Genomic DNA, 26,177 nt, shown 5'->3' with positions numbered 1-26,177 from the left:
AAAAGCAAGTTTTTCTTACAGGACCTTCAGTTTCCCTACTTTACCAGGTGCTTGTACTGCACTGAATCTTTCTGTGCTACCAGTTTTCCACATTCCCATCCCACCTTTCTCTCCAGGTGTCTGCCCACAGTTTCCCCAAAGATGAAAGAAGTTATCATGCAATCCATTCTACAAAAACATTTACATCCGGGCCGGAGAGATAGCATGGAGGTAAGGCATTTGCCTTTCATGCAGGAGGTCATTGGTTCGAATCCCGGCGCCCCATATGGTCCCTCGTGCCTGCCAGGAGCAATTTCTGAGCCTGGAGCCAGGAATAACCCCTGAGCACTGCCGGGTGTGACCCAAAAACCACAAAAAAAAAAAAAAAAAACATTTACATCCTCCCCTAAATTCACTTTCCCTATCTTTCCTGATTTTATCAAAGAACATCCTCTCAATCAGTCTCCCATTCCTTCCCATTCCAACTAATGCAGTCAAACTGCTTTCCTAAAAAAAAAAAAAAAAATTGTGCACAAAATTCACCATTTTAATATTCCTTTTCTTTGTTTGTTTTTGTTTTTGGGTCACACCCGGCAGTGCTCAGGGGTTACTCCTGGCTCTCTGCTCAGAAATCGCTCCTAGCAGGCTCAGAGGACCACATGGGATGCCAGGATTAGAACCACTAACTTTCTGCATGTAAGGCAAATGCCTTACCTCCATGCTATCTCTCCGGCTCACCATTTTAATATTCTTTATCTCAAAAATATTTTGAGTTCAAAGACCTTTATTTGCTATTTAAAATCCTAATTCTCCTGTACTCAAACTCCTCTCCTGGGGTGGACCAAATAGTATTTATACACCACAAATGCCTATCTCCAACAGGGGTTAAGGCTGGGTAAGGTCCTTACTTGAAAGGTTAAACAGAAGACAATTAAAAGTACACATGCCTTTTCTATGGGAAAGCCTGCATATCCATTTCTTTAAGAATGTACAAATATGAACTACAGTTCTGAGTAGAATACTTTTAAGAATTCCAAATGTAGGGTCCTGAGTGCTGCATGTGGGCCAACCTGGATTCGATTCCTGGCATCCCATATGGTCCCCCAAGCCTGCCAGGGTAATTCCTGTGCAGAAGCCAGGAGTAAGTTTTGAAAGACACCAATGTGGCCCAAAAACAAAAAAAAAGGGGGGGGGGGTGAGTGCAGTGGGTAGGGCTCTCACCTTACACAGTCAACCTTGGTTCAATCACCTGCACCACAATATGGACCCCTGAGCCCCTGTCAAGAGTGATCCCTGAGCACACAGTACAGTCAGGTGTGATGCAAAAAAAAAAATAAAATCCAAATGACCTCAGTATGGAGAAAATCATGAAAGAGAACTGGAATCTAGAGCATGTTCTGCATTGAACAGATGAATGATGACCTTGTCATCAAAACTAATGACAACAGCTGCCACTGATAAGAGATCAAGCATATGCAGTCCTAAGTGTTTTAAGCTTAGTAACTCATGGAATCCCACAACTAGCCAAATGATATAGTATTTTTATTCTTTTTTGGTTTTGGGGGGTGCCACACCTGGTGATGCTCAGAGGTTACTCCTGGCTATGTGCTCAGAAATCACTCCCGGCTTGGGGGACCATATGGGATGCCGAGGAATCAAACTACAGTCCGTCCTGGGTCAGCCGCATGCAAGAAGCTGGGGTGGGTGGCAAAATATGGAATTACCTTCAGCTAATAATTGTTAAGGTAACTCCACACTGACTGAATGACCACTCTACATTGCTACAGTCCCCCCTGAGCCTGCCAGGACTGATATCTAAGTACAGAGCCATGAGCAACCCCTGAGCACCACTGGATGTGACCCAAAATCAATCAATCAATCAGTAGTTGGGGTCCGAGTACAGCAAGTAGGGCACTTCCCTTGCACATAACTGAGTTGGGTTCAGTCTCCAACACCCCATAGGGTCCCCTGAGCCTACCAAAAGTGATTACTCAGCACAGTCAGGAGTAAGCCCAGAGCACTGCTGAGTATGGCCCAAAAGCAAAAAAGCAAAATAAAATAAAATAAACAGTGAGGATATCTATCAGGTATAAATACATATAAATGCAGGGGGCTACCACACCTATATGCCTAGATTTAGAGATCAGACCACAGGAGCAGAGAACCAACACACTGCAGATCAATCAAGAGAAAAAAAGGTCTGACTGAGACAGCTGACACAGATATAAAAGGAAGTAAAAGAAATTAAGAGCTACTCAAGAGGGAAATATTAGAATGAGTTAGAGTGACTGAATTAAGACTGAAAGGCATATATCTGCCACTTATAAGCTATGGCCATATAACCTCAAGCAAACTACTCAGTCTCTCTATCCCTTGTTTCTACCTGTTAGCAGAAAATTCTCCATAGGGGCCGGAGAGATAGCATGGAGATAAGGCATTTGCCTTGCATGCAGAAGGATGGTGGTTCAAATCCCGGCATCCCTCCCATATGGTTCCCCGAGTGATTTCTGAGCGTAGAGCAAGGAGTAGTCCCTGAGCACTGCTGGGTGTGAGCCAAAAACGGAAGGAAGGAAGGAAGGAAGGAAGGGAGGGAGGGAGAGAGGGAGGGAGGGAGGGAGGGAGGAAGGAAGGAAGGAAGGAAGGAAGGAAGGAAGGAAGGAAGGAAGGAAGGAAGGAAGGAAGGAAGGAAGGAAGGAAGGAAGGAAGGAAGGAAGGAAGGAAGGAAGGAAGGAAGGAAGGAAGGAAGGAAGGAAGGAAGAAAATGCTCCATAGAACCAACAAAGGTAAAGCTTGCAACATGAGGCATTAAAATAGCATCATTTCTTACATACAGACACTTAGATAATGTAGAGAAGCATTTCCTCAATACATGCTCACCATGTTACTACAACAACTGCTGTCATGAAGACAAGCACTTCTCTCATGGGTAACAATAGACGGCTGGCTCACATCCTCCAGGCTTCAGGACTGGGTACTTCCACCTCAGAAAGTTGGAAATCAGCTGTCATTTAAATAAATCACAAGCACCATCAGCTGTCTCCATAGGATACTGATACCCCCTAACTGAATAAAACTTGAGTTGTGGGCCCAGAGAGATAGCACAGTGGCGTTTGCCTTGCAAGCAGCCGATCCAGGACCAGAGGTGGTTGGTTCGAATCCCGGTGTCCCATATGGTCCCCCGTGCCTGCCAGGAGCTATTTCTGAGCAGACAGCCAGGAGTCACCCCTGAGCACTGCCGGGTGTGGCCCAAAAACCAAAAAAAAAAAAAACCTTGAGTTGTATTCAGCAGAGTCTGTCATTTTCTGTCTTGTCACTATTCCATTCTTTCACAATTCAGACTTCTTGAGAACTGAGTTAGCCTGGATTAGTCTCACAGAACCTAGTCAAAACAAGGTCACCCTGATGTAGAAATGCTGAAACTTTCAAGTGCTAAAGATTCTTATAGCCTGGTATTAGTCCTCTCATTGCTTTTTGACAGACACATCAGGATAGCTCGATGGATAGTGTAGGGATAAGACATTTGCCTCACTATCTCATAGTACTCCATATGAATCGCCCAAGCACTGCCAGAAGTGAGTCCTCAGCAAAGCCAGGTGTGGCCCCAAAACAAATGAAAAAGATTTGGGAATCTGTAATAAATTCATCTTCCCATCACTTTTTAATGTTCTATTAAAGTGCAAAAATGGACATAGGACAAGGCAAGAAAAAAGGGAGGAAGGGACGGAGGGACGGACGGACAGATGGACGAACGAACTCTATGAACACAGTTTGCCTATACAGAATAGACATAATGCATTCACAGACTTCCTCCTGGCCTGAATACATCTCCTTGCCTGGCCCAGAGGCAGCCAGAATTCTCTGTGTATATACAACTTTCATGTAAAAAAAACATTCACAAAGATATGAACAGATGCCTGAGTCAGCCGCAGGATAGACATACATTGGCTCTGAGGCTGCCATGGTCCAGCCCACCTGTGTCCCTGCCACAGTGGTACACAGGGCGCCTCCTAAGCACCAACACAAGCCCACATGCTCCAGAACAAGCACAACAAAGTCCAGTCCCACTGGGTCTGATTCTTCTGAACCATACAGTGTTTACTGGATCATACAGCATTTTCCAGATCATACAGAAGTCAATATTCTGCCTAATTGGGCTCATATGTATTGCCTTCATTTGGAAAGCTCTTTCTAGATAAAGAGACAGTATCTCCAATTAGTAATATTCTGGAACCAGGGTTCCTATATTTGATTTGTTTTACAGGCCTTAAGGAGATGAAGCAGCTCTACCATTGACTGACTGGCCAACTTTATTTCTCTGATAAAGCAGGAAAGATAGCTCAGCAGGGAAAGCATTTGCCTTGTACACAGCTGACCCATGCTGGCTCCCTGGTACTCTAGGTAGATCCCGAGCCTCACCAGAATGTGCCTTGAACACAGAAGCCAGGAAGTGGAGGTATAAGTCCTGAGCACTGCTGGATGTAGCTCCCCAAAATTTAATTATTGTATTTCTCTGATAGATGTGTCAAGAAGTCAAAATTCCCATTCTTAGTTTTAACTGATAACCACCACCACCACCAACCCCCCACCCCCGATTTCATTCATACTTACTGCCTATGCAGAATATCAAAACTTATTTGTTTACCAAAGTTACCATCAGTGGAATGAAGAACCTATTACAGCACATGGGGAGATTTCAAAAGAACACAGACTGTCATCAGAGCTAGATCCAATGTTTGAAGACTGTGGTTTCTAAGACTTAGAACTCCTTGTCAAAAAAAGAACACAAAATTATGCACACAGAATTAGAGACAAGCAGGACCATGGAAACCTTTAGAACTTTAAAGCTTGAGAAATAACCTTCTTCCCAGTTATGATTGCGACTTTCACAATAAGTCCTTCCCAAATATTTGAATTTTGTACTAAGAAACCTATGAAATATATAAAGTTTACCTGAAATAAAGGTTGAGTGCGTGCATGTGTGCATGCGTGCATGTGTGTGTGTGTGTGTGTGTGTGTGTGTGTGTGTGTGTGTGTGTAAAGAGATGGGGTTGTGTCACAACCAAACATGCTCAAGGGTCGCTGCCAGTAGTGCTCCAAGGATTATGAGGTATTGAGAAGTGAACCCAGACCTACATATATAACACCGATATATATCGGTGTATTTTATACATATTTTATACATATATATCTCGGTGTATTTTATTTTTTATTTTGAAGCCACATCCAGCAGTGCTCGGGGCTTACTCCTAGTTCTGAGTTTAGGGGACCCTATACAGTGCCAAGGACAAATTGAGGTGAGCCACTCAGAAGGCAAGAAGCTCCAGCCTCTGAACTCTCTAACAGACTGCAAATACATTGTCAAACCACCATCACTACCTCGTACTGAGCCACAACTATGCCAAGAATCTTAAACTACACACACTAAATTCAATTATAAAGACATGAGGTGGTCACAGTACTTTTTGCAAATAAGCTGACACTGTCAACTGACAGTGGGACTTGTAATTCAGAGCTCTAGATAGAGCTGGGAAGAAATTCAAAGGGCTGCACAGTTGCTTTGCATATACAAGGGTTGAATTCATCACCAGCACTGCATGGTTCACCAAAGAATCAAGCCAAAAATAGTCTCGTAATAGGCCTGGTATGGCCCAAAAGAAAAAACAAAAAATTAAATAACCAAAAAAATCCTAACTTTATGCAAAGACACATATGTTTTTCTTCATTTTCAAACTTATTATTGACCTGAAATCAGATAAATAGTGCTAAATTCTGTTGCCACAACAAATTATATATATAGTCTGCTCCTACTGCTGGGATGTAAAGTGTTTCTCACGACAACACTTTTTTTTTATGAGCGCATCAATCACAATGGTATAAATGAATAAAACAAAAATCATCAATTTTACCTTTAAAAAGAAAACCTTTTCAGCCTTCCCGGACTCCAAATCTCATAAAATGATTGCAAGAACCCTGGCACAAGTATAGGAGATGGCAAAGAGAGATACACAGCCCATTCCACTGTCCTGATATCTGCACACTGTTTGCACACCTATCTCACTGTGGGGTGAGGGGCAAGGCATATAAGGGGATAATGTAACCACAGCACAACACAGCAGCACGGCTACAAAGCCACACTGACTGACACCAGCTGGGCTTTCAGTCTTTTAACATGAACATGCAAACCTTCCAAGGATTCCTAGGACCTCCCTCCTCCCCCAACCCCCACAATAAAGGAGGCCTAGAAAAAGCAGCAGGGAAGCTGCTCAGGGTTTAATGCCAGAAGTGCAACCCCAGTACTCCCCATGAACCACAGGGTAGGGCCCTGGAGGCCCCCAGCTTGCCCTAAGACCAAACAGCACCAAGCATATAATAGCCTGAGCACTGAGAAGTGAAATGTCAGAGCCCCAAAGCAGGGAGTATCAGGGAATGCCGCCCAGAACCCAGAGCACCATTTAATAGACAAAAAAGCAAATAGGAAAAAAAATAAGAATAAACTTACTTAAAAGTATTAAACGTTCTAAAAAAAAGTATTAATAATTAAAGGGGAAACAAATATTACCATCATGAATTAATAAAGCAGAAACAGGTAGGCCAGAACAGGGTAGTATAGCGGGGTTGCCACTGCTTGAATGAAGTTGACCCAAATTCAATCCCAGGCAGACCATAGGGGTCTCTAAAACCCTACCAGGGATGATGCCTGACAGAGCCAAGGTGAACACTGAGAGGTATGGCCCAAAAGCAAGAACAGATCCCACAATAAAAAAATAATAATAATAAAATAAAATGGGCCCGGAGAGATAGCACAGCGGCTATCTTGCCTTGCAAGCAGCCGATCCAGGACCAAAGGTGGTTGGTTCGAATCCCGGTGTCCCATATGGTCCCCCGTGCGTGCCAGGAGCTATTTCTGAGCAGACAGCCAGGAGTAACCCCTGAGCACCACCGGGTGTGGCAAAAAAAAAAAATAATAATAATAATAATAATAAAATAAAATAAGGGCCAGAGAGATAGCACAGCAGCGGTTGCCTTGCAAGCAGCCGATCCAGGACCTAAGGTGGTTGGTTCAAATCCCGGTGTCCCATATGGTCCCCCGTGCCTGCCAGGAGCTATTTCTGAGCAGACAGCCAGGAGTAACCCTTGAGCACTGCTGGGTGTGGCCCAAAAACCAAAAATAAATAAATAAAATAAAATAAAGTAAAAATTTTTAAAAAAAAAAAGGACCCCACACCTAACTCCTATGAAAAGCAGAACCTACAACCCAAGCACATCTCTGTATCTGTGACCTTTTGTCTTGTTATCTTCCCCTCACCCCCAGGGAAGAGCACTTGAGAGTGATTTTTTTAGGTTATATAAGTACATAAGTGGAGAGGGCAAAAGGGGGCTGGGAAGTGATTTCCAGGTCATGTAAGTAATCCACTTATTTTTCAATTTGAAGCTATATCCAGTGGTAGTCTCAGGAATCATCCTGCTATACTGGAGTACAGTGCTCTAGGTACAAGGTGGTGTCAGGAATCATCCCTGGCCCCCTCATGCAAAACATACGTTCCAGCCCTGTGTGCTATCTTCTCTGTCCACTTTTTCTTCCCCAAAGTTTCCTATGGTTAATACTCAAAGACTTCTCACTATCATAAAGAAGACAACATTAGTTAGTCTAACATCACGACATCTTTTTCAGAAAACAGAAGGAGGCACTGCCTAGCTTGTTCCATGAGAACAGGATCAATTACCCTTTTACTCAAAATCACAGAAATGTTAAAAATGGAAAATTAAAAACCAACAATTCTCAAGGACAGTGATGGAAAATTGAAAAAAAAAATAGAACCAATCAAGGATAATTTATAAAAAGAATTATACACTAGAACCAAGAGGGATTTACTCCAAGAATACAAGACTGGGTCAATACATGAACATCAGTCTATGACATCAATAGGTTACATAAGAAAATTCATAAAACTGACAGATACAGAAAAAGAAAGACAAATTAGACATGACTAAAAACATAAATGGGAATTTTTCAATCTGATGATAGGAATCCACAAATTGCCTATATCTAATTAATATCAGACTTAATATGTAATGGTAAAAGGCTGGATACGGGGCCGGAGAGATAGCATGGAGGTAAGGCATTTGCCTTTCATGCAGGAGGTCATCGGTTCGAATCCCGGCGTCCCATATGGTCCTCCGTGCCTGCCAGGAGCAATTTCTGAGCCTGGAGCCAGGAATAACCCCTGAGCACTGCCGGGTGTAACCCAAAAACCACAAAAAAAAAAAAAAAAGGCTGGATACTACAAACTCAAAATCAAAACAGGATATCTGTCTGCTTTTGATACTTTTGTGTACTGCTATAATGGGGATGCAAATCAGGGAACATCCTGTTTGTTAAAACTCTTAAAAACAAAAACAAATAAAAAGGAACAAAATAAACAAAAAGTTGGAGAATTCTCATACTTACTATGAGGGCATCATAATAAAAACAGAAAAGAACTGGTATAAAGGCAAACATGTAGAGGCCAGAGTGAAATGCACAGCAGGGCAACAGACCCAGGTTCAATCCCCAGCATCTCATGTGGTCCCCTGAGCCACATGAGTAATTTCTGAGCCAGGATTAATCTCTGAGCACAGAGCCAAGAGTAAGCACTGAGCGCTGCCAGGTGTGCCCTCCCCCATAAATAAATGCAGATAAGTAGATAAATGTAAGAGAAATAAAAGTCTTGTTGTTTGTTTTGCTTTGTTGTTTTATCTTTGGAACCACATCCGAAAGTGCTCAGGGCTACTTACTCTCAGCTCAGTGTCCAGGTGTCACCTCTGGTAGTGCTCAGGGGTTATACAATTCCAGAGATCCAACCCAGGCCTCCTGCATACAAAGCATCACTTCAGCCCAGTGAACAATTCAAAACCCACTCTTAAAAGAACACAGGTATAACTCTGAGAGCGTGGGTTGGACAATAATTTTTGAGACACCATCCAAGAACACAGCAAAAGAAAAAACAAAAAGAAACAAATACACTGAGCTACATCAAAAAGAGAGGGAGATGGGACCAGAGAGATGGCACGGAGGTAAGGCGTTTGCCTTGCATGCAGAAGGACGATGGTTAGAATCCCAGTATCCCATGGTCCCCCGAGCCTGCCAGGAGTGATTTCTGAGCATAGAGTCAAGAGTGCTGAGTGCTGCCGGGTGTGACCCAAAAACGAGAGAGAGAGAGAGAGAGAGAGAGAGAGAGAGAGAAGAGACAGAGAGAGAGAGAGAAGAGACAGAGAGAGAGAGAGAAGAGACAGAGAGACAGAGAGAGAGAGAGAGGAGAGACGGAGACGGAGAGAGAGAGAAGAGAGGGAGAGGGAGAGGGAGAGAGAGAGAGAGAGAGGAGAGAGAGAGAGAGAGAGAGAGAGGAGAGACGGAGAGACGGAGAGACAGAGAGAGAGGAGAGATGGAGACAGAGAGAGAGAAGAGAGGGAGAGGGAGAGGGAGAGAGAGAGAGAGAGAGGAAGAGGGAGAGAGAGAGAGAGGAGAGAGAGAGAGAGAGAGAGAAGAGAAGAGAAGAGAGAGAGAGAGAGGAGAGACAGAGAGACAGAGACAGAGACAGAGACAGAGAGAAGAGAGGGAGAGGGAGAGGGAGAGAGGCTGGAGAGATAGCACAGCAGTAGAGCATTTGCTTTGCATGCAGCTGATCCAAGACGGACAGTGGTTCAAATCCCAGCATCCCGTGCCTGACAGGAGCAATTTCTGAGTGCAGCCAGGAGTAACCTCTGAGCATGGCCAGGTGTGACCCAAAAGCAAAAAAAAAAAAAATAAGAGGGGGGAGGGAGGTTCTTCAAAATACACCAAAAGAATATAAAAAGGTTGAGTCACAGAAAAGAGAAAATATCTGCAAATCATGCCTGAAAAAGAACTTGTATCCAGAATGTAAAAAGGATTCTTATAACTCAACTACAAAAAAAAAAAAAAAAAAAGACAGAAACTTTGAATAAATATTCCTCTAAAGATGAGTTCACTTGAACAATATGTACATGAAAAGACGTTTAAGATCAAGAGATGTGGATCAAAGCCATATAAAATCCACTCGGTCAGTTACAATCAAGAAAACAAAAAATAGCTTGGGCTGAAGAGAAGTCAAAAATTCAGCATGTAGCTGACCCTTGTTCAATCAGCACATGGTCCCCCAAAACTCCAACATAAACAGTCTTGTTTCACTTAAAAAAAAAAAATAGCAAGCATCAATTGATACACTGAAAGCCAATACCACTTTGGAAAAGTTCAGAGTTCCTCAAAACATAAGTCATACAATTATATAATCTAGTAATCCCACTCTTAAGTAGAGATGAAAACGATGCCCACAAAAGTGTATAATGTTCTAAGCAGCATTGTTCACAATATCCAAAAAGTAAAAATGCTTCACACATACAGCAAATAAACAAAATCTGTATCATAAAGATCCCATAACAAAAAAGAGAAAAACTGAAATAATAAATCATTCAGCTACAAATAAACAAGACTATAATATTGCATAGAAGAACACTGACAACACAATGCCAAGAAATCACACGGGACAAAAGAACTGCTTTCTCTGAAAAGTCCAGAGTGCAAAAATCTACTGAGCTAGAATAGTTACCAAGACTATGGAAAAGACAAAGGAAGGAAAAAGTCGAGAATGAGCAGGGCTCAAAAGAATAGGGTTTCTCTGGGACTGGAAAAGTTCCCATGTTGGCCTATCATGCTGACAATACAGCCCCACAAATACACTAAACACAACTGTGAGTCATATACTTTATGGTAGAGGAGATTCATACTGCCAAGGTTTTCAAACACATGCTTTTATCTCAATCTACATCTTTACTGGGTTAAATTCACCTGCTGTAAAAACTCACAAATGAAAGAAATGAAGCAGTTAAAGACATTCAGGGACCTGAGCAATATATAGTACAGTGGTGAAAGGTACTTGCCTTGCATGTGGCTAACCCCAGTTCGATCACTAGCATCACATTTGACCACCACCCACCACCAGGAGTGATTCCTAAGTGCAGAGCTATGAGTAATCCCTAGGCATTGCCAGGTGTGGCCCAAAAAATAAAATAATATAAAATAAAATAAAATAATAATGATAGTGATAATTTAAAATAGGAAGTCCAGCAGAGACAGGAGGACCTATCAGTAGGTCTCCAACCTATACCCATGAAAACCGATGTTGAGCTGGTCAGGAAGAGCACCGAAGAAAGTGTCAATGATCCAGAGACTCCAGAAGACTTGACCCCAATGAAGGAAATGAGGAAGAACCAGTGTCAGAGATTGACTTGCAATCAGTATTCACTTGGTCATTTCTACGTCTATCCAGAAGCTGTTCCAATGTAGTCACAATGGGTCACAATTGAAGGAGACAGGTGTAGTGCCTCCAGGAGACGCAGGCAAAAGGTCTTTGGAGGTGCTAAGAAAGGAAAAGGACACTGACAGGGCAGGCAAGGAGTTTCTTGGTTTGCTTCAATGACAAATCAAAAATATGGAATCTGTTAGCAGACAAAGGCATAACCTCTGCCAACAACCTGTAACACCTCAGCTCCTAAAACCTCTCAGAGTCCCTCAGGGCATCCCATTTTGGACTCACCTCCAGAGAAGGAGAGGCGCCAGGGTGTCCTTTACCTGCTGTGTCCTTCCTTGACCTCATGCTTCTTTCTCACTGCACTGCTTACTGCCCGCTCCACAGTAAAGCAAAGCATAAAGAACTGAATCAGTTCCTGTCAGTCCTCTGAGGAGGCTGAGCTCTTTCTTAAGAGTTGAAGTCAGAACAGCTGATTCTTACATATTCTTAAATACTAGACATCTAAAAGCAGCTAAACTTACTAAATTGTCCTACAGACTGGTTTCCTCTCTTTCCATTCATTCAAACATAAGCACTCTGCAGACATTTTATACAAAGTTACATTGATTTTGCACTCACTTATGTCATAAAGACAAAAAATAAAATACAGAACATAGTGCCCATCATGATCCCAGTATACCTGGAAGTGAAAGCCCAGAGAAACTAAGCCACTATCCATACACTGCACTCCAGGGCCGGTACACTCTGCAGCAGAACTACTCTACCATACAAAATACACAACTGATTGCGATTCTTCACACACACACACACACACACACACAGCCCTTTCATGCCTTTGCCCAGGTTCCACATTCTGCCTGAAAAACCAAACAAGCAAAGAAACAAAGAGACTCAGAGAGCAATTATAACAGGTACCATACATGGATTCAAATCCATAGTTATACACAGGGTACCCCAAACCCCACCAGAGGTAATCCCTGAGCACAGAGCCAGGAGTAACCCCTGAGCCCCGAAACCAAAAAAGAGAGGTCAAAAGAGTGGATGATACTGGATCATCATCTCTGAGCTAGACATTTAGTAGGCTAGACATCTAAATAGACAAACTCATCTGATCAAAGAGCAGCCCAGGTTGGCTTGCTGGCTTGTTACTGTTCTTCATTTACTTATGAGAGGATGAGGCAGAGGGGCATGTGCCCAAGAGAGCACACCAAGGGGAACGGGTACCCACTGAGGAATGCCTTGCAATTCTTTCCCACATCAGACCCTAACGTGCAGAATCCCTCAAAACCATCCCTCTGAAACCACAAAACTAATCTAAGCTCCTACAGCGATGGCTCAGGCCCTTTGCTCCAACCAACCTCCCTTGAAAATTATTACTGCCTAAGAGAAAGCAGACTAGTACGGTCCCCAAATCCTGCCAGGGAGTTAGCCTTGGGCCTCAAATCCAAAATGACAGGGGGAATGGGAAGGGAAAAGGGAGAAAAGAAAAAAGCATTGAGGCCATTCCTTCCTCTCTTCTCACTGGTCCCTTCCTTCTGACCCAGGTGCTGCGAGCCAGGTGCTGCTAAAGAGAAGCAATTCTGAGCCATAATCCTGCTCGTTTTGCCCTTGAAGCTGAGAGAGCATCCATGTGCATCCGAAATGATGGTGCTCGGATGCGCTTCCGATAATCCTGCAAAGACCCGAACACGCGGAGCCTGCAGCTGTCATGGCCCACACTGTCCCTCACCTTCAGGGCTGCCTCCCAGCCAGAACCCTCCAAGCAAGGCCCGCAGAACCCCACCCCCCAGATAGCAAGCACCGCCCTGCACCGCTCTGCAAATGCTTCTATGCCTGCACCCGCTAGGGCCCGCACGGCCCTGCAACCCTGCACGGGCCTGCAGCTGCCTCCGCCCGGGCTTGGAGTTCAAGGGCAAAACAAAAAATAAAAAAATAAAAAAAAGATCAAGCATCACACGGGCACTGCAAGTCCTCGAAGCTCGGCGCAAAGTCAGAGAATCAAAAAAAGCTCCTCTAAAAGCACTGTCTAAAAACTTCAGTCCTTCCAAAGGAACTCTACAAGAGGACTAGAGTAGGAAAGGGGGAGAAAGCCTGAGTTGGACGCAAGACAGCCGCTGTTCTGATGCAGGGGTCCTCGAAGGATCAAGGGCAATCAGCAGCCAGGCAACTGCCAGCCAGCCATCCCAACCCTCGTCCACTGGACCTGAGGGGGTGTAAAAGGCGATGAGGAGGAAGCAGGGACAAGTGAATAACACTGTCACTAGTCACTTGTCACTGTCATTAGCAGCACTTGCATGCTGCACTGACTGACCTTGGCTGAGGGGACCACGACACCTCAGAGCATCGCTCACCCCAGGACACTTGCAAGATGTTGGGTTACTGATCCTACCCTAATCGATAATTGCATCCCACCCTGGGATGTGACCTACTGATAGTATATTGCATTATTCCTTACTTGGTATTCTGCTCCCACTTAGGGAGTACCTGATTCTTGTCAATAAAAGCCAGGGTCTGAGCAAGGCTGGGGCTCATTTCTCCAGTCTTCTTCTTCCACTGAGCTGCATTCCATCTTAGGAGCAGAAAAGCTTTTGTGCTTTGAATTCCTGGCTTGGGCACTGGATTTCCTGAACCCATTCTGGTACCTTTTTCACCGTGTGAATTATTTTCCGCGGACCTCTACAACTGGAACTGTTCCCCCCTGATCTAATCAAACAGGGGACTGGGAAACTGCCTTTCAGAGAGTCATATAATAGATAAAACAGAAATATTTTTTTTTCTGGAGTGGAAGCATCCGCACCCAGCAAGCTGTTCTTGCGAGATTTCTTGACCCTGTTCTGTGGTGAGTGAATTCAGACAGTAATATATAATTAATATAATAATAAAGTGAAGAAAATGCATATGCTACCAAGGTTTTCTGCTCGCAAAGCAAGCACCTTCATGTGTGTGCAGAGATTGCTGGAGGTTTGCTTCCCACCTTCCCACCATCTGACACCCAGAGCTGGGAAGGTGGGAAGCAAACCTCCAGCGATCTCCTAGAGAACTTGACACTTCACAGACAATAAATGCCAGCCCAACTCTCGGGCCGTGCCCAGAGCCCTTGCAACGGGGGATCCGGGCCCCGACGGCCTTCCCGACCCTCGCAAGCTGCAAGCCGCCCCGCGTCTCACCTCGGTGCTCCTCCTCCAAGTACCGCACCCGCAGCTCGTCCTCCGTCTTCACCTCCGAGCTGTAAGCCCTGCGCGCCGCCGCCACGCGCGCCCAGCCTCCGGACCACATCGCCGGGCCCGCGCCCGGCAGGCGGCTGAGCCGAGCCCACACGCACGCAGCTGCGGCGGCCCAGCGCGCACCGCTGCCCGGCCGCAGGCGGCCCAGAGCCCCCGGTACTGCCGCCATATTGTGTGTTTACGGCGTGCACCGCGCCGCGCCCCGCCCTCTCCCCCGCCGCGCGCAGGCGCACAACGGCCGCTGGGCCGGCCGCGCCCGCCTGGCCACGCCCTGGCCACGCCCTCTCGGTAGGCCACGCCCTTTCCTGCGTCCTGCTCGGTCCTTGCCACGCCCCCCCGCCGGGAGACTAGTCTGGCTGCGTCTATTTGAGGTCTCAAGCCTGCCAGGACCGATTTCTGAGTGCACAGCCAGGAGTAACCCCTGAGCACTGCCGGGTGTGACCCAAAAACTAAAAAAAAAAACAAAAAAACAAAAAAACAGTAGAGTGGTGGTGCAAGCGGTAGGGCATCTGCCTTGCATGCGCTAGCGTAGGATGGGCCATAGTATGATCTCCTGGCATCCCATTTCTGAGTGCATAGCCAGGAGTAATCCTTGAGCATCAAAATAAAAAAATAAAGTAATTAAAATAAAATATAAAATAAGGGGCCAGAGAGATAGCACGAAGGTAAGGCGTTTGCCTCGCATGCAGGTCGGTGGTTCGAATGCCGGCATCCCATAGGGTCTCCTGAGCCTGCCAGGAGCTAGATCTGAGCATAGAGCCAGGAGGAACCCCTGAGCCCTGCTGGGTGTGACCCCCCCCAAAAAAAATAAAACAAAAAAGAGAATTTAATGTCATCATCTTCAGCACCAAACCCAAAGTCAACGAAAACAGAATGGATACCCAATCTACAACAAGCTAGACACAGAAGGGAACAGTTACTGGAGGGGGGGCACAAAGGAGGGAAATATGGGTGGGACACAGACTGGGAAAAGGGGGTAGAGGGAGGACAACCCTGGTGGAGGGAATGGCCTGATTCATTGTCACTATGAACCTAAATCAGCGTTTTTCTTTTCTTTTTTTTTTCTTTCTTTTTTCTTTTTTCTTTTTTTTTTTTTGGTTTTTGGGTCACACCCGGCAGCACTCAGGGGTTACTCCTGGCTCTATGCTCAGAAATCGCTCCTGGCAGGCACGGTGGACCATATGGGACGCCAGGATTCAAACCGATGACCTTCTTCATGAAAGGCAAACACCTTACCTCCATGCTATCTCTCCGGCCCCTAAATCAGCGTTTTTCAACCACTGTGCCACTGTGAGATCATATTGTCTGGTGTGCAGTGGGAAAATAATTCCAATTTCATCCGTAACATGAGGCTTCGGCTCACAAATAGAACAATCATTAGATTCTAATGATTTATTTCATAATAAAGTGATTATAAAATATTTATTTGTGTTTATTTGATTCCTATTTAAGAGAATTACTTTATATACAGTCAATATAGGCACAGAGTTAAATCTTTTTAACATTTTCTAATGGTGGTGTGCCATGAAAAAAGTGTACCTTTGCACAAAAAGATTGAAAAACACTACCTTAAATATTACTGTGAAAGATTTGTTATTCATTTTGGTCACAATAAAAAATTATTAAAAAAAAAAAAAAGAATTCAGTGTCATCATTTGTGAACACGGTGTAGAAGAAGTTCCCCCACAGCAGCTATTTGCCCTTCTTTGCCTATGTATTCTGGGATCTTGTTTTCTTTATCAAAGATACTCATGGTCATAAGCAATAGCTCTGCAGTAGGGTGTTTGCCTTGCACCAGTTACAGCCCGGGTTTGATCCCCAGCATCCCTTATGACCCCCTGAATCTGCCAGGAGTGATTTCTGCACGCAGAGCCACAAATAAACCCTGAACGCTGCCGGATGTTGGCTCCCCATCCCAAAAATATAATATGCTTGTGTCAGGACTAATAGCACAGAGGGTAAGGACTTTTCCTAGCACTGATTCCAGGTCACCAAAATACAGAGCCTCTACTGCAGTGGTCTTCAAACTACGGCCTGTGGGTCACATATTGTATTTGTTCCCGTTTTATTTTTTCACTTCAAAATAAGATATATGCAGTGTGCATAGGAATTTGTTCATAGATTTTGTTTTTACTATAGCCCGGCCCTCAAACGGTCTGAGGGACAGTGAACTGACCCCCTGTTTAAAAAGTTTAAAGTAGAGCTTCGTGCATGGGTAGCTTCCACAATTAGTTTTCTGTCTCCTACAGTGCCCTCAGAGTGTCCTGATTTGGCACAGAACATGTTAGACAGTTGTGACTGAACACCTTGACTGTATGCAGGCCTGCTCGAAGCAGTTGTAAAGGCCCACCCAGTTCTGTCACCTCTCAACCCATCATATCCAAGCACACATAAATTTCACCCTCCTGGCCTGAAGAATCAAATAATTAATGATGGTGGTGGATGGTGAAGGATTTCTCTCTGCCACCCCAGGCCACGTGGCTCTGCAACCCCCATTCAACCCCCAGATCTACCCAAATTAGTGCACTGATACACTCGGAGACCCACAGCAACAGTCAGATGACTCCAGCTTGATGCCACAGACCTTACAAAATGCAACCTCACTCCTAAGAGTGACCTAGGTCTGCTTGAGCTTGGCATTTCCAATGCTGCAGATGCCTGTAAATGCGATCCCCACTGTGCTACAGCTGCTATTGGGAACCTGCTCAATGTCCAGACCCACTTGGATTGAAAATACAGCCATAGCTGGTCACTAGGAACTGTGAACCCATTCCAGATTCTTCAGCTTGGTGCTTGAGTTCCTGCAGGCCCCCAAGACTATAAATTAGTGATGTCTGCTTAGGCCAATGAAACAAAGCCACCTAGTTCCCTGACTAAAATTTGAGGTCATGAACTGCTGCTGCTCACCCTCAGGTCTGCTCATAGACCCTAGTCCCTAGTACCAAGCTTAATGAGCCACCTTTGGAATTGAGCTGCCCTGATAGAAAATTCTGGAAAGAGCACTAAGTACCATATTTTTCCTACCATAAGAGGCACCCTCAACCCCAGGCCCCAAAGTGCGTCTTATGGAGCGAATGCCAGCCTGGAGCTGAAGCCTGAGTGCAGGGGAGGAGAGCATTTATTCTAAAAACTATGTGTGTCTTATGGTCAAGTGAGTCTTATAGAGCGAAAAACACGGTACTTCAAAGCTATTTTTTTTTAAGTTTTCTAGTGAAGACTTAAGCAGCAGTCCTCATTTGTATATTAAAATGAGATCAGTGGAAGAAAACATCAAGGCCAGAGGATGAAAATCTATTCTAAACAAATCATTGAAATATAAAGAATATAGTAGCTGGGCATCCGGGAGATCATTGAGGGGGAACTCAGGATTCAATCCCTAGCACTTCTAGGAGCAACACCAAAGTACAAAGCTAAAAGAGCCCCACCAGGATCTGGAGAGATATTACAAAAGGTTAGGCTCTTGCCTTGCACACAGCCAAGCCAGGTTAAATCCCCAGTACCCCATATGGTCTTCAAGCCTCCCCCAGGAGTGATTCCTGAGTTCAAAGCTAGGATTAGCCCTGAACACAATGGGAAGTGGCAAAAGAAAAAGAAAAGGTTCAAAGAAAAGGGGAAATTACCATTTTAATTGAAGAATTAATGGATCTTCACTTAATATAAAGGTACAGTGTTACCCCTCTCCAAGAATAAAAAATAAAAAAAAAAAAGACCATCCTTCTCCAAGGTAGAGCACTTGCTAGAACACGAAACAAGTGGAAAAAAAAAAAAGACACGAAGGTAAAAATCATATCAACGCAGAGCCATAACACAGTGGGTGCCTTGCATGTGGCTAACCCGGATTCCATCCCCAGCATCCTATATGGTTCCCCAAGCTTGCCAGGAGTGATTTCTGAGTTCAGAGCCTGGAGTAGACTCTGAGAGCTGCCAGGTATGACCCAACAAAAAGCAAACAAAAAAATAGCAAGTACCTTTTCAGATCACCATACTAAAAGTAGGAATAAACCATATATAGAAAGACAGGAAAAACTTAAATATGTATATAATAAAAATTTCTATAATAAGGTACTGGAGATAAGTGCAGGTAAGTTGCATGCCTTGCACTGACCATCCTGGGTTCAATCCCCGGTATACCATATGGTCCTCAGCCAGAAGTGATCTCTGAGTGCAAAGCCAAGAGAAAAACCTGAGTACTGACAAATGTACTCCTCCTCAAAAATAAATAAATAAATAAATAAACCCACTACCACTGCTGTTAGATTACTGGTCCCATCCTAATCAAATTCATACTCCACCCCTATGGTGTAATCTGATGATGGAATTATTGCATTATTCCCTACTTGATATTCCTCTCCTATTCTAGAGTATGGCCTGGTTCTTGTCAATAAAAGCAGAGGTCTGAGGAAGAAAAACCTCATTCTAATCATTCTTTGGTCTTCCTTCTCTAAGCCGCTTTCCCCTTAGTAGTAGAAGACCTGTGTGTTCCTGGCTTAAGTGTTGGATTTTCTGAACTCATCCTAGTACCTTTTTACTGTGTGGATTATTTTCTGCATCAACCTTTGCTTCTAGACCCACATCTCACCAGATCCTCGTTTTGGAGCCTGTCACACACATGTCTGCTACTACTCATTTGACTACATTCCAAGTTTTAAGCAAAACTCCCTCCAATGTTATAAATCTCCCCTTTGTCCAAAATTTGAAAAAACTTGATTCTACCCTTTGTAAAGTGGCATTTGGAAATTTCCCTTTAAGTTTATAAAATATCACTCCCTCTTTTCCCTTTACTGATGATCGTATTTACTCTGGCAACCAGATGGCTCCGGAGTTTACTTGTACTTTATGATGCAATAATTTATTTACTGTTCTTTTGTATCAATCTCTGTTTTTTTTTTGTTTGTTTGTTTTTTTAGTTTTTGGGCCACACCCGGCGATGCTCAGGGGTTACTCCAGGCTGTCTGCTCAGAAATAGCTCCTGGCAGGCATGGGGGACCATATGGGACACCGGGATTCAAACCAAACACCTTTGGTCCTAGATCGGCTGCTTGCAAGGCAAACGCCGCTGTGCTATCTCTCCGGGCCCTCATATCAATCTCTAATTGTTACCAATATCATTATGTTCACTCATCAATAGATTTAAATTCAAATAGCCAAGCTACAGAACACCTGACACATTGCTGTCAAACAAGGCAACCTCCTTCCCTAATCAGTATTCAAAGCAATCATGAAGATATCCCAATCTGCCAAGAAAATAGATTCTTGAAATTCAAAGTGAATACTCATTTACCATTATGACCTGTCAGGAATAACAGTTCACAGAGAATTGTGAAATACCAAGTCAGGGAAACATGGTTCTGTAACTCATTTACATAATTGCTTCACTTGAGATATCCATGTGTTGCTTAAGTACTCCATACTTTCATTTGCAAAACAGTATAAACTCTGTTTCATCTTACACACAGATTCTTTTACATCCACTTCTTCATCTATAAAACGAAAGGATTATATCCATTTTATTGGGTTGCTGAAATAATTTGGAGTCAGAAAACAAGACAAGAATAGGTGATATTCACCACCTTTATTTTTTCTTTTGTTGTTTGTTATTGTTGTTGTTTTTGTTTTTTGGCTGCATTCATATTTACTCTTGGCTTTGTACTCAGGGATCACTCCTGATGGGCACAGGGGACCATATGGCATGCCAGGGATTGATCCTAAGGCATATGCAAGGCAAGTGCCCTCCTCATTATACTAATGCTCTGGCCCTTCACCACCTGTCATAAACTCCATTTTTAGTTTATTATAATAATTTAGATAAGTGATTTTATATAATGTTCATAAAAATTTGAAAGTGGGATTATTATCCCATTTTGCCACGAGGGATATAGATTTAATTATTTAACAAAGCTTGCAGCCAGTTGAGTATAAGGACCTATTATGTAGTATCTGATTCTATTCAAACCCTCATCTATTTGAATCTAATCCCCACGTTCTTAATCATTGTTCTACATGATCTTTCAGTAACTGTAGAGCTGTGTAATACAAAGTAATTATCAGGGGTCAGAGAACAATTTAAGAGGGAGAGTATGTGGGCCCGGAGAGATAGCATAGTGGCGTTTGCCTTGCAAGCAGCCGATCCAGGACCAAAGGTGGTTGGTTCGAATCCCGGTGTCCCATATGGTCCCCCGTGCCTGCCAGGAGCTATTTCTGAGCAGACAGCCAGGAGTAACCCCTGAGCATCGCCGGGTGTGACCCAAAAACAAAAAACAAAAAACAAAAAAACAAAAAAAAAGAGGGAGAGTATGTGCTCTAAGCAGATGCAAAGTCCTAAATTCAGTCCTCAGTAGCAGGGTCCCAATTCCCCTTTCAATAGCATCAATTCATGTGGTTGTGGTGGTCCTAAGCACCACCTACTAGAAGCTAGGCTGAGGTTTGCCAGGGATGACCTGGTTCAGCACTGCCCCTCACCATTGCTATGTGTGGGCCCATGTATTTTAAAAAAAAAAAGTTTCTCTGCAGACCTCTTTCTACTTCTTCGTGAAAGTTGGGAGCAAAGATTTTGAGTCCAGAATAGAAATCAGGGTTTAGCAGATGAGGGTTGAACAGGCTTATTTTTATTACCCCTATCTGTTGGCAGATTCAGACTCTGGCCTCCAGCCAACATTCAGTTCAAGATATTTTTTGCAGGACCAGAAAAAAAGTACAGTTGGGAAGGCACTTAACTTGCATGCAGCTGATCTGGATTCAATTTCGGAGCCCAATAGAGTTTCCTAAACCCTGCCAGGAGTAATCCCTGAGCACAAAGCCAAATATTGAAGGTGAGATTATGTAAATGGTAAGCACTGTTGGGTGTGGCCCCCCAAAGCAAATAAAAATTATCTTTCTTTTTTTGTCATGCCCTGAATTTTTTCCTAAAGCTTAATTCTAAAGTATTAAGTGCCAGAAAAGCTGGTCATCACTGAGGTCCTGGAATTGATCCAGTTCTAACAAGACCGAAGTGATTCCTGACCAACACAGCACTGTTATGAGGACAGGAAATCACTAGCAACATGAAAGAGTTATCAGCATGCTATCAGTTAGCCACATGGGGAGAAAGAAACAGAGGTAACCAAACACAGTGTGAGCAGAATTCACCTTGGACTTCCTGAAAATGGGTGGCATTTGAAGACTGTTCCCCAAGAGAGCCAGAGAAAGTACAATAGTGTCAGCAAAAAAGCAGGAGATATTTTAGGAGCACCTGTGAATTTGACTAAATAGGAGAGAATGACTCTGTCCAGGCATGTTTAGGTGACAGCCTTCTTTAACAGATTCCTTCTATCTGTAGGTCTATATGCAACCTTGGAGAAAGGGGGAAGTTGGGAGGTGTTGCCCAGACCAGGTAGTGCTCAGGGTTTACTCCTGTGCAGGGCTCAGGGGTCACTTCCAGGGTTCTGGGAAAACTAGGCAGTGCTGGGATCAAACCCAGGGGTCTTGCATACAGAACTTGCACCTCAGCTGTTTGACCCATGTTGTGACTCCACCTGTGGATCTAAAGAAATGGCCCCATCTATGGTTCTGATATTATTACCAGCAAGAAGGAAAATGAGAGAGAAGTACCTAATTCTGTCAAGATGTCAAAGCACACATTCCTTCCATTACCTGCAGCCAGGGCTAGATTCCACTCTAGCATGAGTGGCTATATGTTCTGCTATAACTCTAATACTGTATACAAAAGGGGAGGGGTGATTGATGCAATTCCCTCGTACTGCAAACACCAACAGACAGAAAAGTTACGTGCCAGGGAATTACAGTCATATTTACAGTGGGTATTTGAGAATACCATCATGGCCTTTCAATTTTTGACTTTTAAATCCAAACTTTAATGAACCTTAAGATAAATATTCACAGTCTTCAGTGTGATATTTTTCACAAGAACTTCCCGGTACAAACCGAAGATATTCTTTACATTTGGGCTCCTGGGAAAGTATAATTGTTAATTATATATTATATATGCTGTATATAATAGATAATGTATAATATAATAAATAATATATAATTAGCATAATATATGTGTATATTGTATGCATTATAATTGTCCTGATTATAATTAAAGGTAATATAAAAGACAGGTGTAAGGATCAGAGGGATAGTACAAGGGTAAAGGTATTTTTCTTGTATGTAGCCAGCCCTGTTTCATCTCTGGCACCACATACTGTCCCCAGAGCTTTGTGAGGAGGAATCCTGGAGCATAGAGACAGGAATGAGCCCTGAGAATCACTGTGTGACCTAAAATAGAAAGAGAAATTTATAACTATTGAATCTGAGGATTTACCTATATAGTGATCCATAAGGACACTTGAAATCTATATGTTTTGTAGTATAAAGCTAGGAGAAATTATCCCAAAATTATGTATACAATAGTTAATGATCAAAAAAGAAAGAATATGTGTGCATGTAATTGTACTCAAGTCTTAATGGTCAACATTATGTCAGGACTCTGTTTTTTAACTGTTGTTAAAGACTAGAGAATGAACCAAATAAATGGAGTTTAAGCCTGTGTTTAACATCCTAACTGATAACATGCAACTGTGAGGGACTGAAATCTTGATTGGACAATGTGAATCATTGCAGCATCCACCTTCTTTTGTTGGGGACTAATTGGTAAGGGACACACAGGGAGCTGGGCACCAAAGATGCATTTCTGTGTGAATGACGAGTGGGAGAATGGGATTTGTCCTGATTCAAGGTACTGACTGCCTTTGTTGTGGCAATGTCAGAGTGGTAATAGATTGCAATATATTATGTATTAATATAGAGCTTATAGTATAATACATACTATACGCCGTATATATTGCATATTGTATACTATGCTTTAAGACTCCACAATCATATATTGCTTCTGTACTTTAGCTTGAATGATTCTATGAGATTCAAAAAAAATTGTTTTGGGGGCTGGAGCTGTAGTGCAGTGGTAGCACGTCTGCCTTCCATGTGCTAACCTAGGACGGACTGCGGTTCGATCCCCTGGCATCCCATAATGGTCCCCCAAGCCAGGAGCAATTTCTGAGCACACAGCCAGGAGTAACCCCTGAGTGTCACGTGGTGTGGCCCCTCAAAAAAATTGTTTTGGTATCACATCTGGTGGACTCTGGGCTTACTTTTGACTCTGCATTCAGGAATCACTCCTAGTTGGCTTGAAAATCAAACCAAGGTTGAGTACATGCAAGGCAAATATCCTATCTGTTATCCTATTGCTCCAATCCAATTCTTTAAAATTTTAGGCAGTTCATAACAGCTGTCCTGTTGGAATGAGCATGAAGGGCACTGTCATCAGTGGAAGACTAGTGGAAAAGCTGCTTAGCCTTAATCTGCAGTGAGTGTTGAAAAGTGCTGCTAACTGGGTAGTTGGGTCAGGTGCTTAAAAAATGGTGCTTAGATGCATATAGAATCCCCACTTTCTTCTTTTTTTTTTTTTTTTTTTTTTTGTGGTTTTTGGGTCACACCCGGCAGCGCTCAGGGGTTATTCCTGGCTCCATGCTCAGAAATTGCTCCTGGCAGGCACGGGGGACCATATGGGACACCGGGATTCGAACTGATGACCTCCTGCATGAAAGGCAAACACCTTACCTCCATGCTATCTCTCCGGGCCCCCCACTTTCTTCTTAATGTCTTTTAGAACTGCTGTTGCTCTCTGGAAGGATTTTTTTTTTTTTAAGAAGAAATGTCTAGAGAGTTATTGTTTTCCTGTGGCTGTCAGAAAGAAAATTAGATCCTGGAATGCCATGGACAAGTATACAAAATGCCATGCAGCGTGTACAGACAGCAAATAGGTCGTTTTAGGTTCAAGTTGATTTCATTCTGTTTAATGTATTTACTGATACAGTTTAACTTAGGTCTCCGGGTCACGCCTAGCAGTGTTTGAGAAGAGATCCAGCACAGGAAACCAAAGCTGAACTTTCAGTATCCAATTGTGGATTGTTTTCTGTTGGTTGTATCTATTTTGTTTCTCAAACTTCTTTTCTTCCTTTCTTTTGACTAAATGATTCAGTATCAACCCTTACTCTGAATTCTTTTAAATTTCTCTAAACATTTTTGTTTGCTAGTTTGTTTTCATTTTCAGCCACACTCAGCAATGCTCAGGGATTACTCCTGGCTCTGCACTAAGGAATTATCCCTGGCGAGGTTTGAGGACACATGGAATACCAAGGATGGAACCCAAATGGGCCACATGCATGGCAAACTCCCTACCTGCTACACTATCTCTCAAGGACTTGTTTTTTGTTTGCTTGAGGGCCACACCCACCAGTGCTTAGGGCTCTGTTTTAGGAATCACTCTTGGCAGGCTCAGGATGTGGGAAGGCAGGGCTCTTACCAGGTTCGGCCACTGTACAAGGCAAGCAGCCTACCTGCTGTACTATCTCTCTGGTTCCACTAGCAGCATTTTTTTTTTTTTTTTGGTTGGTTCTTTTGTGGTTGGGCCACATCCAGATATCCTCAAGGGTTACTCCTGGCTCTTCACTCAATAATCTCTCCTGGCAGGTTAAGGAGACATCTGGGAAGCCAGGAATCAAACCCTGGTAGACTCCATGCAAGACAAATGCCCTACCTGCTGTATCACTCTGACCCTTTATTTTTTTAAGATATTTTCATAAGGAAATATAAGAGGGGTCGTAGAAATAGCATGGAGGTAGGGCATTTGCCTTGCATGCACAAGGATGGTGGTTCAAATCCCAGCATCCCATATGGTCCCCAGTGCCTGCCAGGGATGATTTCTGAGCACAGAGCCAGGATTAACCCCTGAGTGTTGCTGGGTGTGACCCAAAAACTAAAAAAAGAAATAAAGAAAATATGAGAGGAGAGGGAAAAAAGGAACCCCAAAGTGTTAAAGAAAAGAATAACACCTTCCAAAAGAGAAATATGAGATTCCAAACTGATATGCACTCCTCATATTGGCTTTTGTTTGTTTGTTTGTTTGTTTGTTTTTGGGCCACACCCAGCTCAGGGGTTACTCCTGCCTATGCACTCAGAAACCACTCCTGGCTTGGGGGAACCATATGGGATGCCTGGGGATAGAACTGCGGTCCGTCCTAGGCTGGCGCTAGCACCACCACTCCAGTCCATCATATTGACTTTTTTTTTTTTTTTTTTGGTTTTTGGGTCACACCCGGCAGTGCTCAGGGGTTATTCCTGGCTCCAGGCTCAGAAATTGCTCCTGGCAGGCACGGGGGACCATGTGGGACGCCGGGATTTGAACTGATGACCTCCTGCATGAAAGGCAAACGCTTTACCTCCATGCTATCTCTCCGGCCCACCATATTGACTTTTTAAGGACATTCCACCTCATGGTTAATTGATAGATTATAATGTACATTATTGTCCTAACTAGGCTGTTTAGAGTAAAAGTCATATAAACTCTTTGACATAATAAACAAAAGCTTGGAATGACTGGTTTCTTTTTATTAAATGTGCCTTCTATAGTAGTTGCACAATTTACATACAAAATAGATACACAACAAACTCACAATATGTTGTTATAACTTTTGCTTCCTACGGGTACATGTACCTTCAAGATCCAAATAAAATAACATTTTAAGTAGTTCCATCCTGTCCTTCTGGATATATGTCCTTCTATGGTATGGATTGAACCTGTCTGGATAGCCACCTTAATAAAATATAATAGTTCCTTGAAATTCTTTTT

The 26,177-nt window shown here is 43.4% G+C and overlaps 1 protein-coding gene across 2 annotated transcripts in view; it reads right to left on the bottom strand.

Moving 5' to 3' along the window:
• Positions 1–14,685, bottom strand: part of AUH (AU RNA binding methylglutaconyl-CoA hydratase) — a 159,627-nt gene extending 144,942 nt beyond the window's left edge. For both annotated transcript variants that reach the window (XM_049769573.1, XM_049769574.1), the window contains exon 1: positions 14,453–14,685. In XM_049769573.1, coding sequence (XP_049625530.1) covers positions 14,453–14,678 — 226 coding nt within the window. In that variant the 5' untranslated portion in view covers positions 14,679–14,685. The remainder of the gene's footprint in view (positions 1–14,452) is intronic.
• Between the last annotated feature and the right edge of the window lie 11,492 nt (positions 14,686–26,177).

This window comes from Suncus etruscus, chromosome 3 (genome assembly GCF_024139225.1).
Source record: "Suncus etruscus isolate mSunEtr1 chromosome 3, mSunEtr1.pri.cur, whole genome shotgun sequence".
In the NCBI taxonomy this organism is placed as follows: domain Eukaryota; kingdom Metazoa; phylum Chordata; class Mammalia; order Eulipotyphla; family Soricidae; genus Suncus; species Suncus etruscus.
The sequence above is the reverse complement of the archived record's forward strand: the minus strand, read 5'-3'. Positions and strand labels throughout refer to the sequence as shown.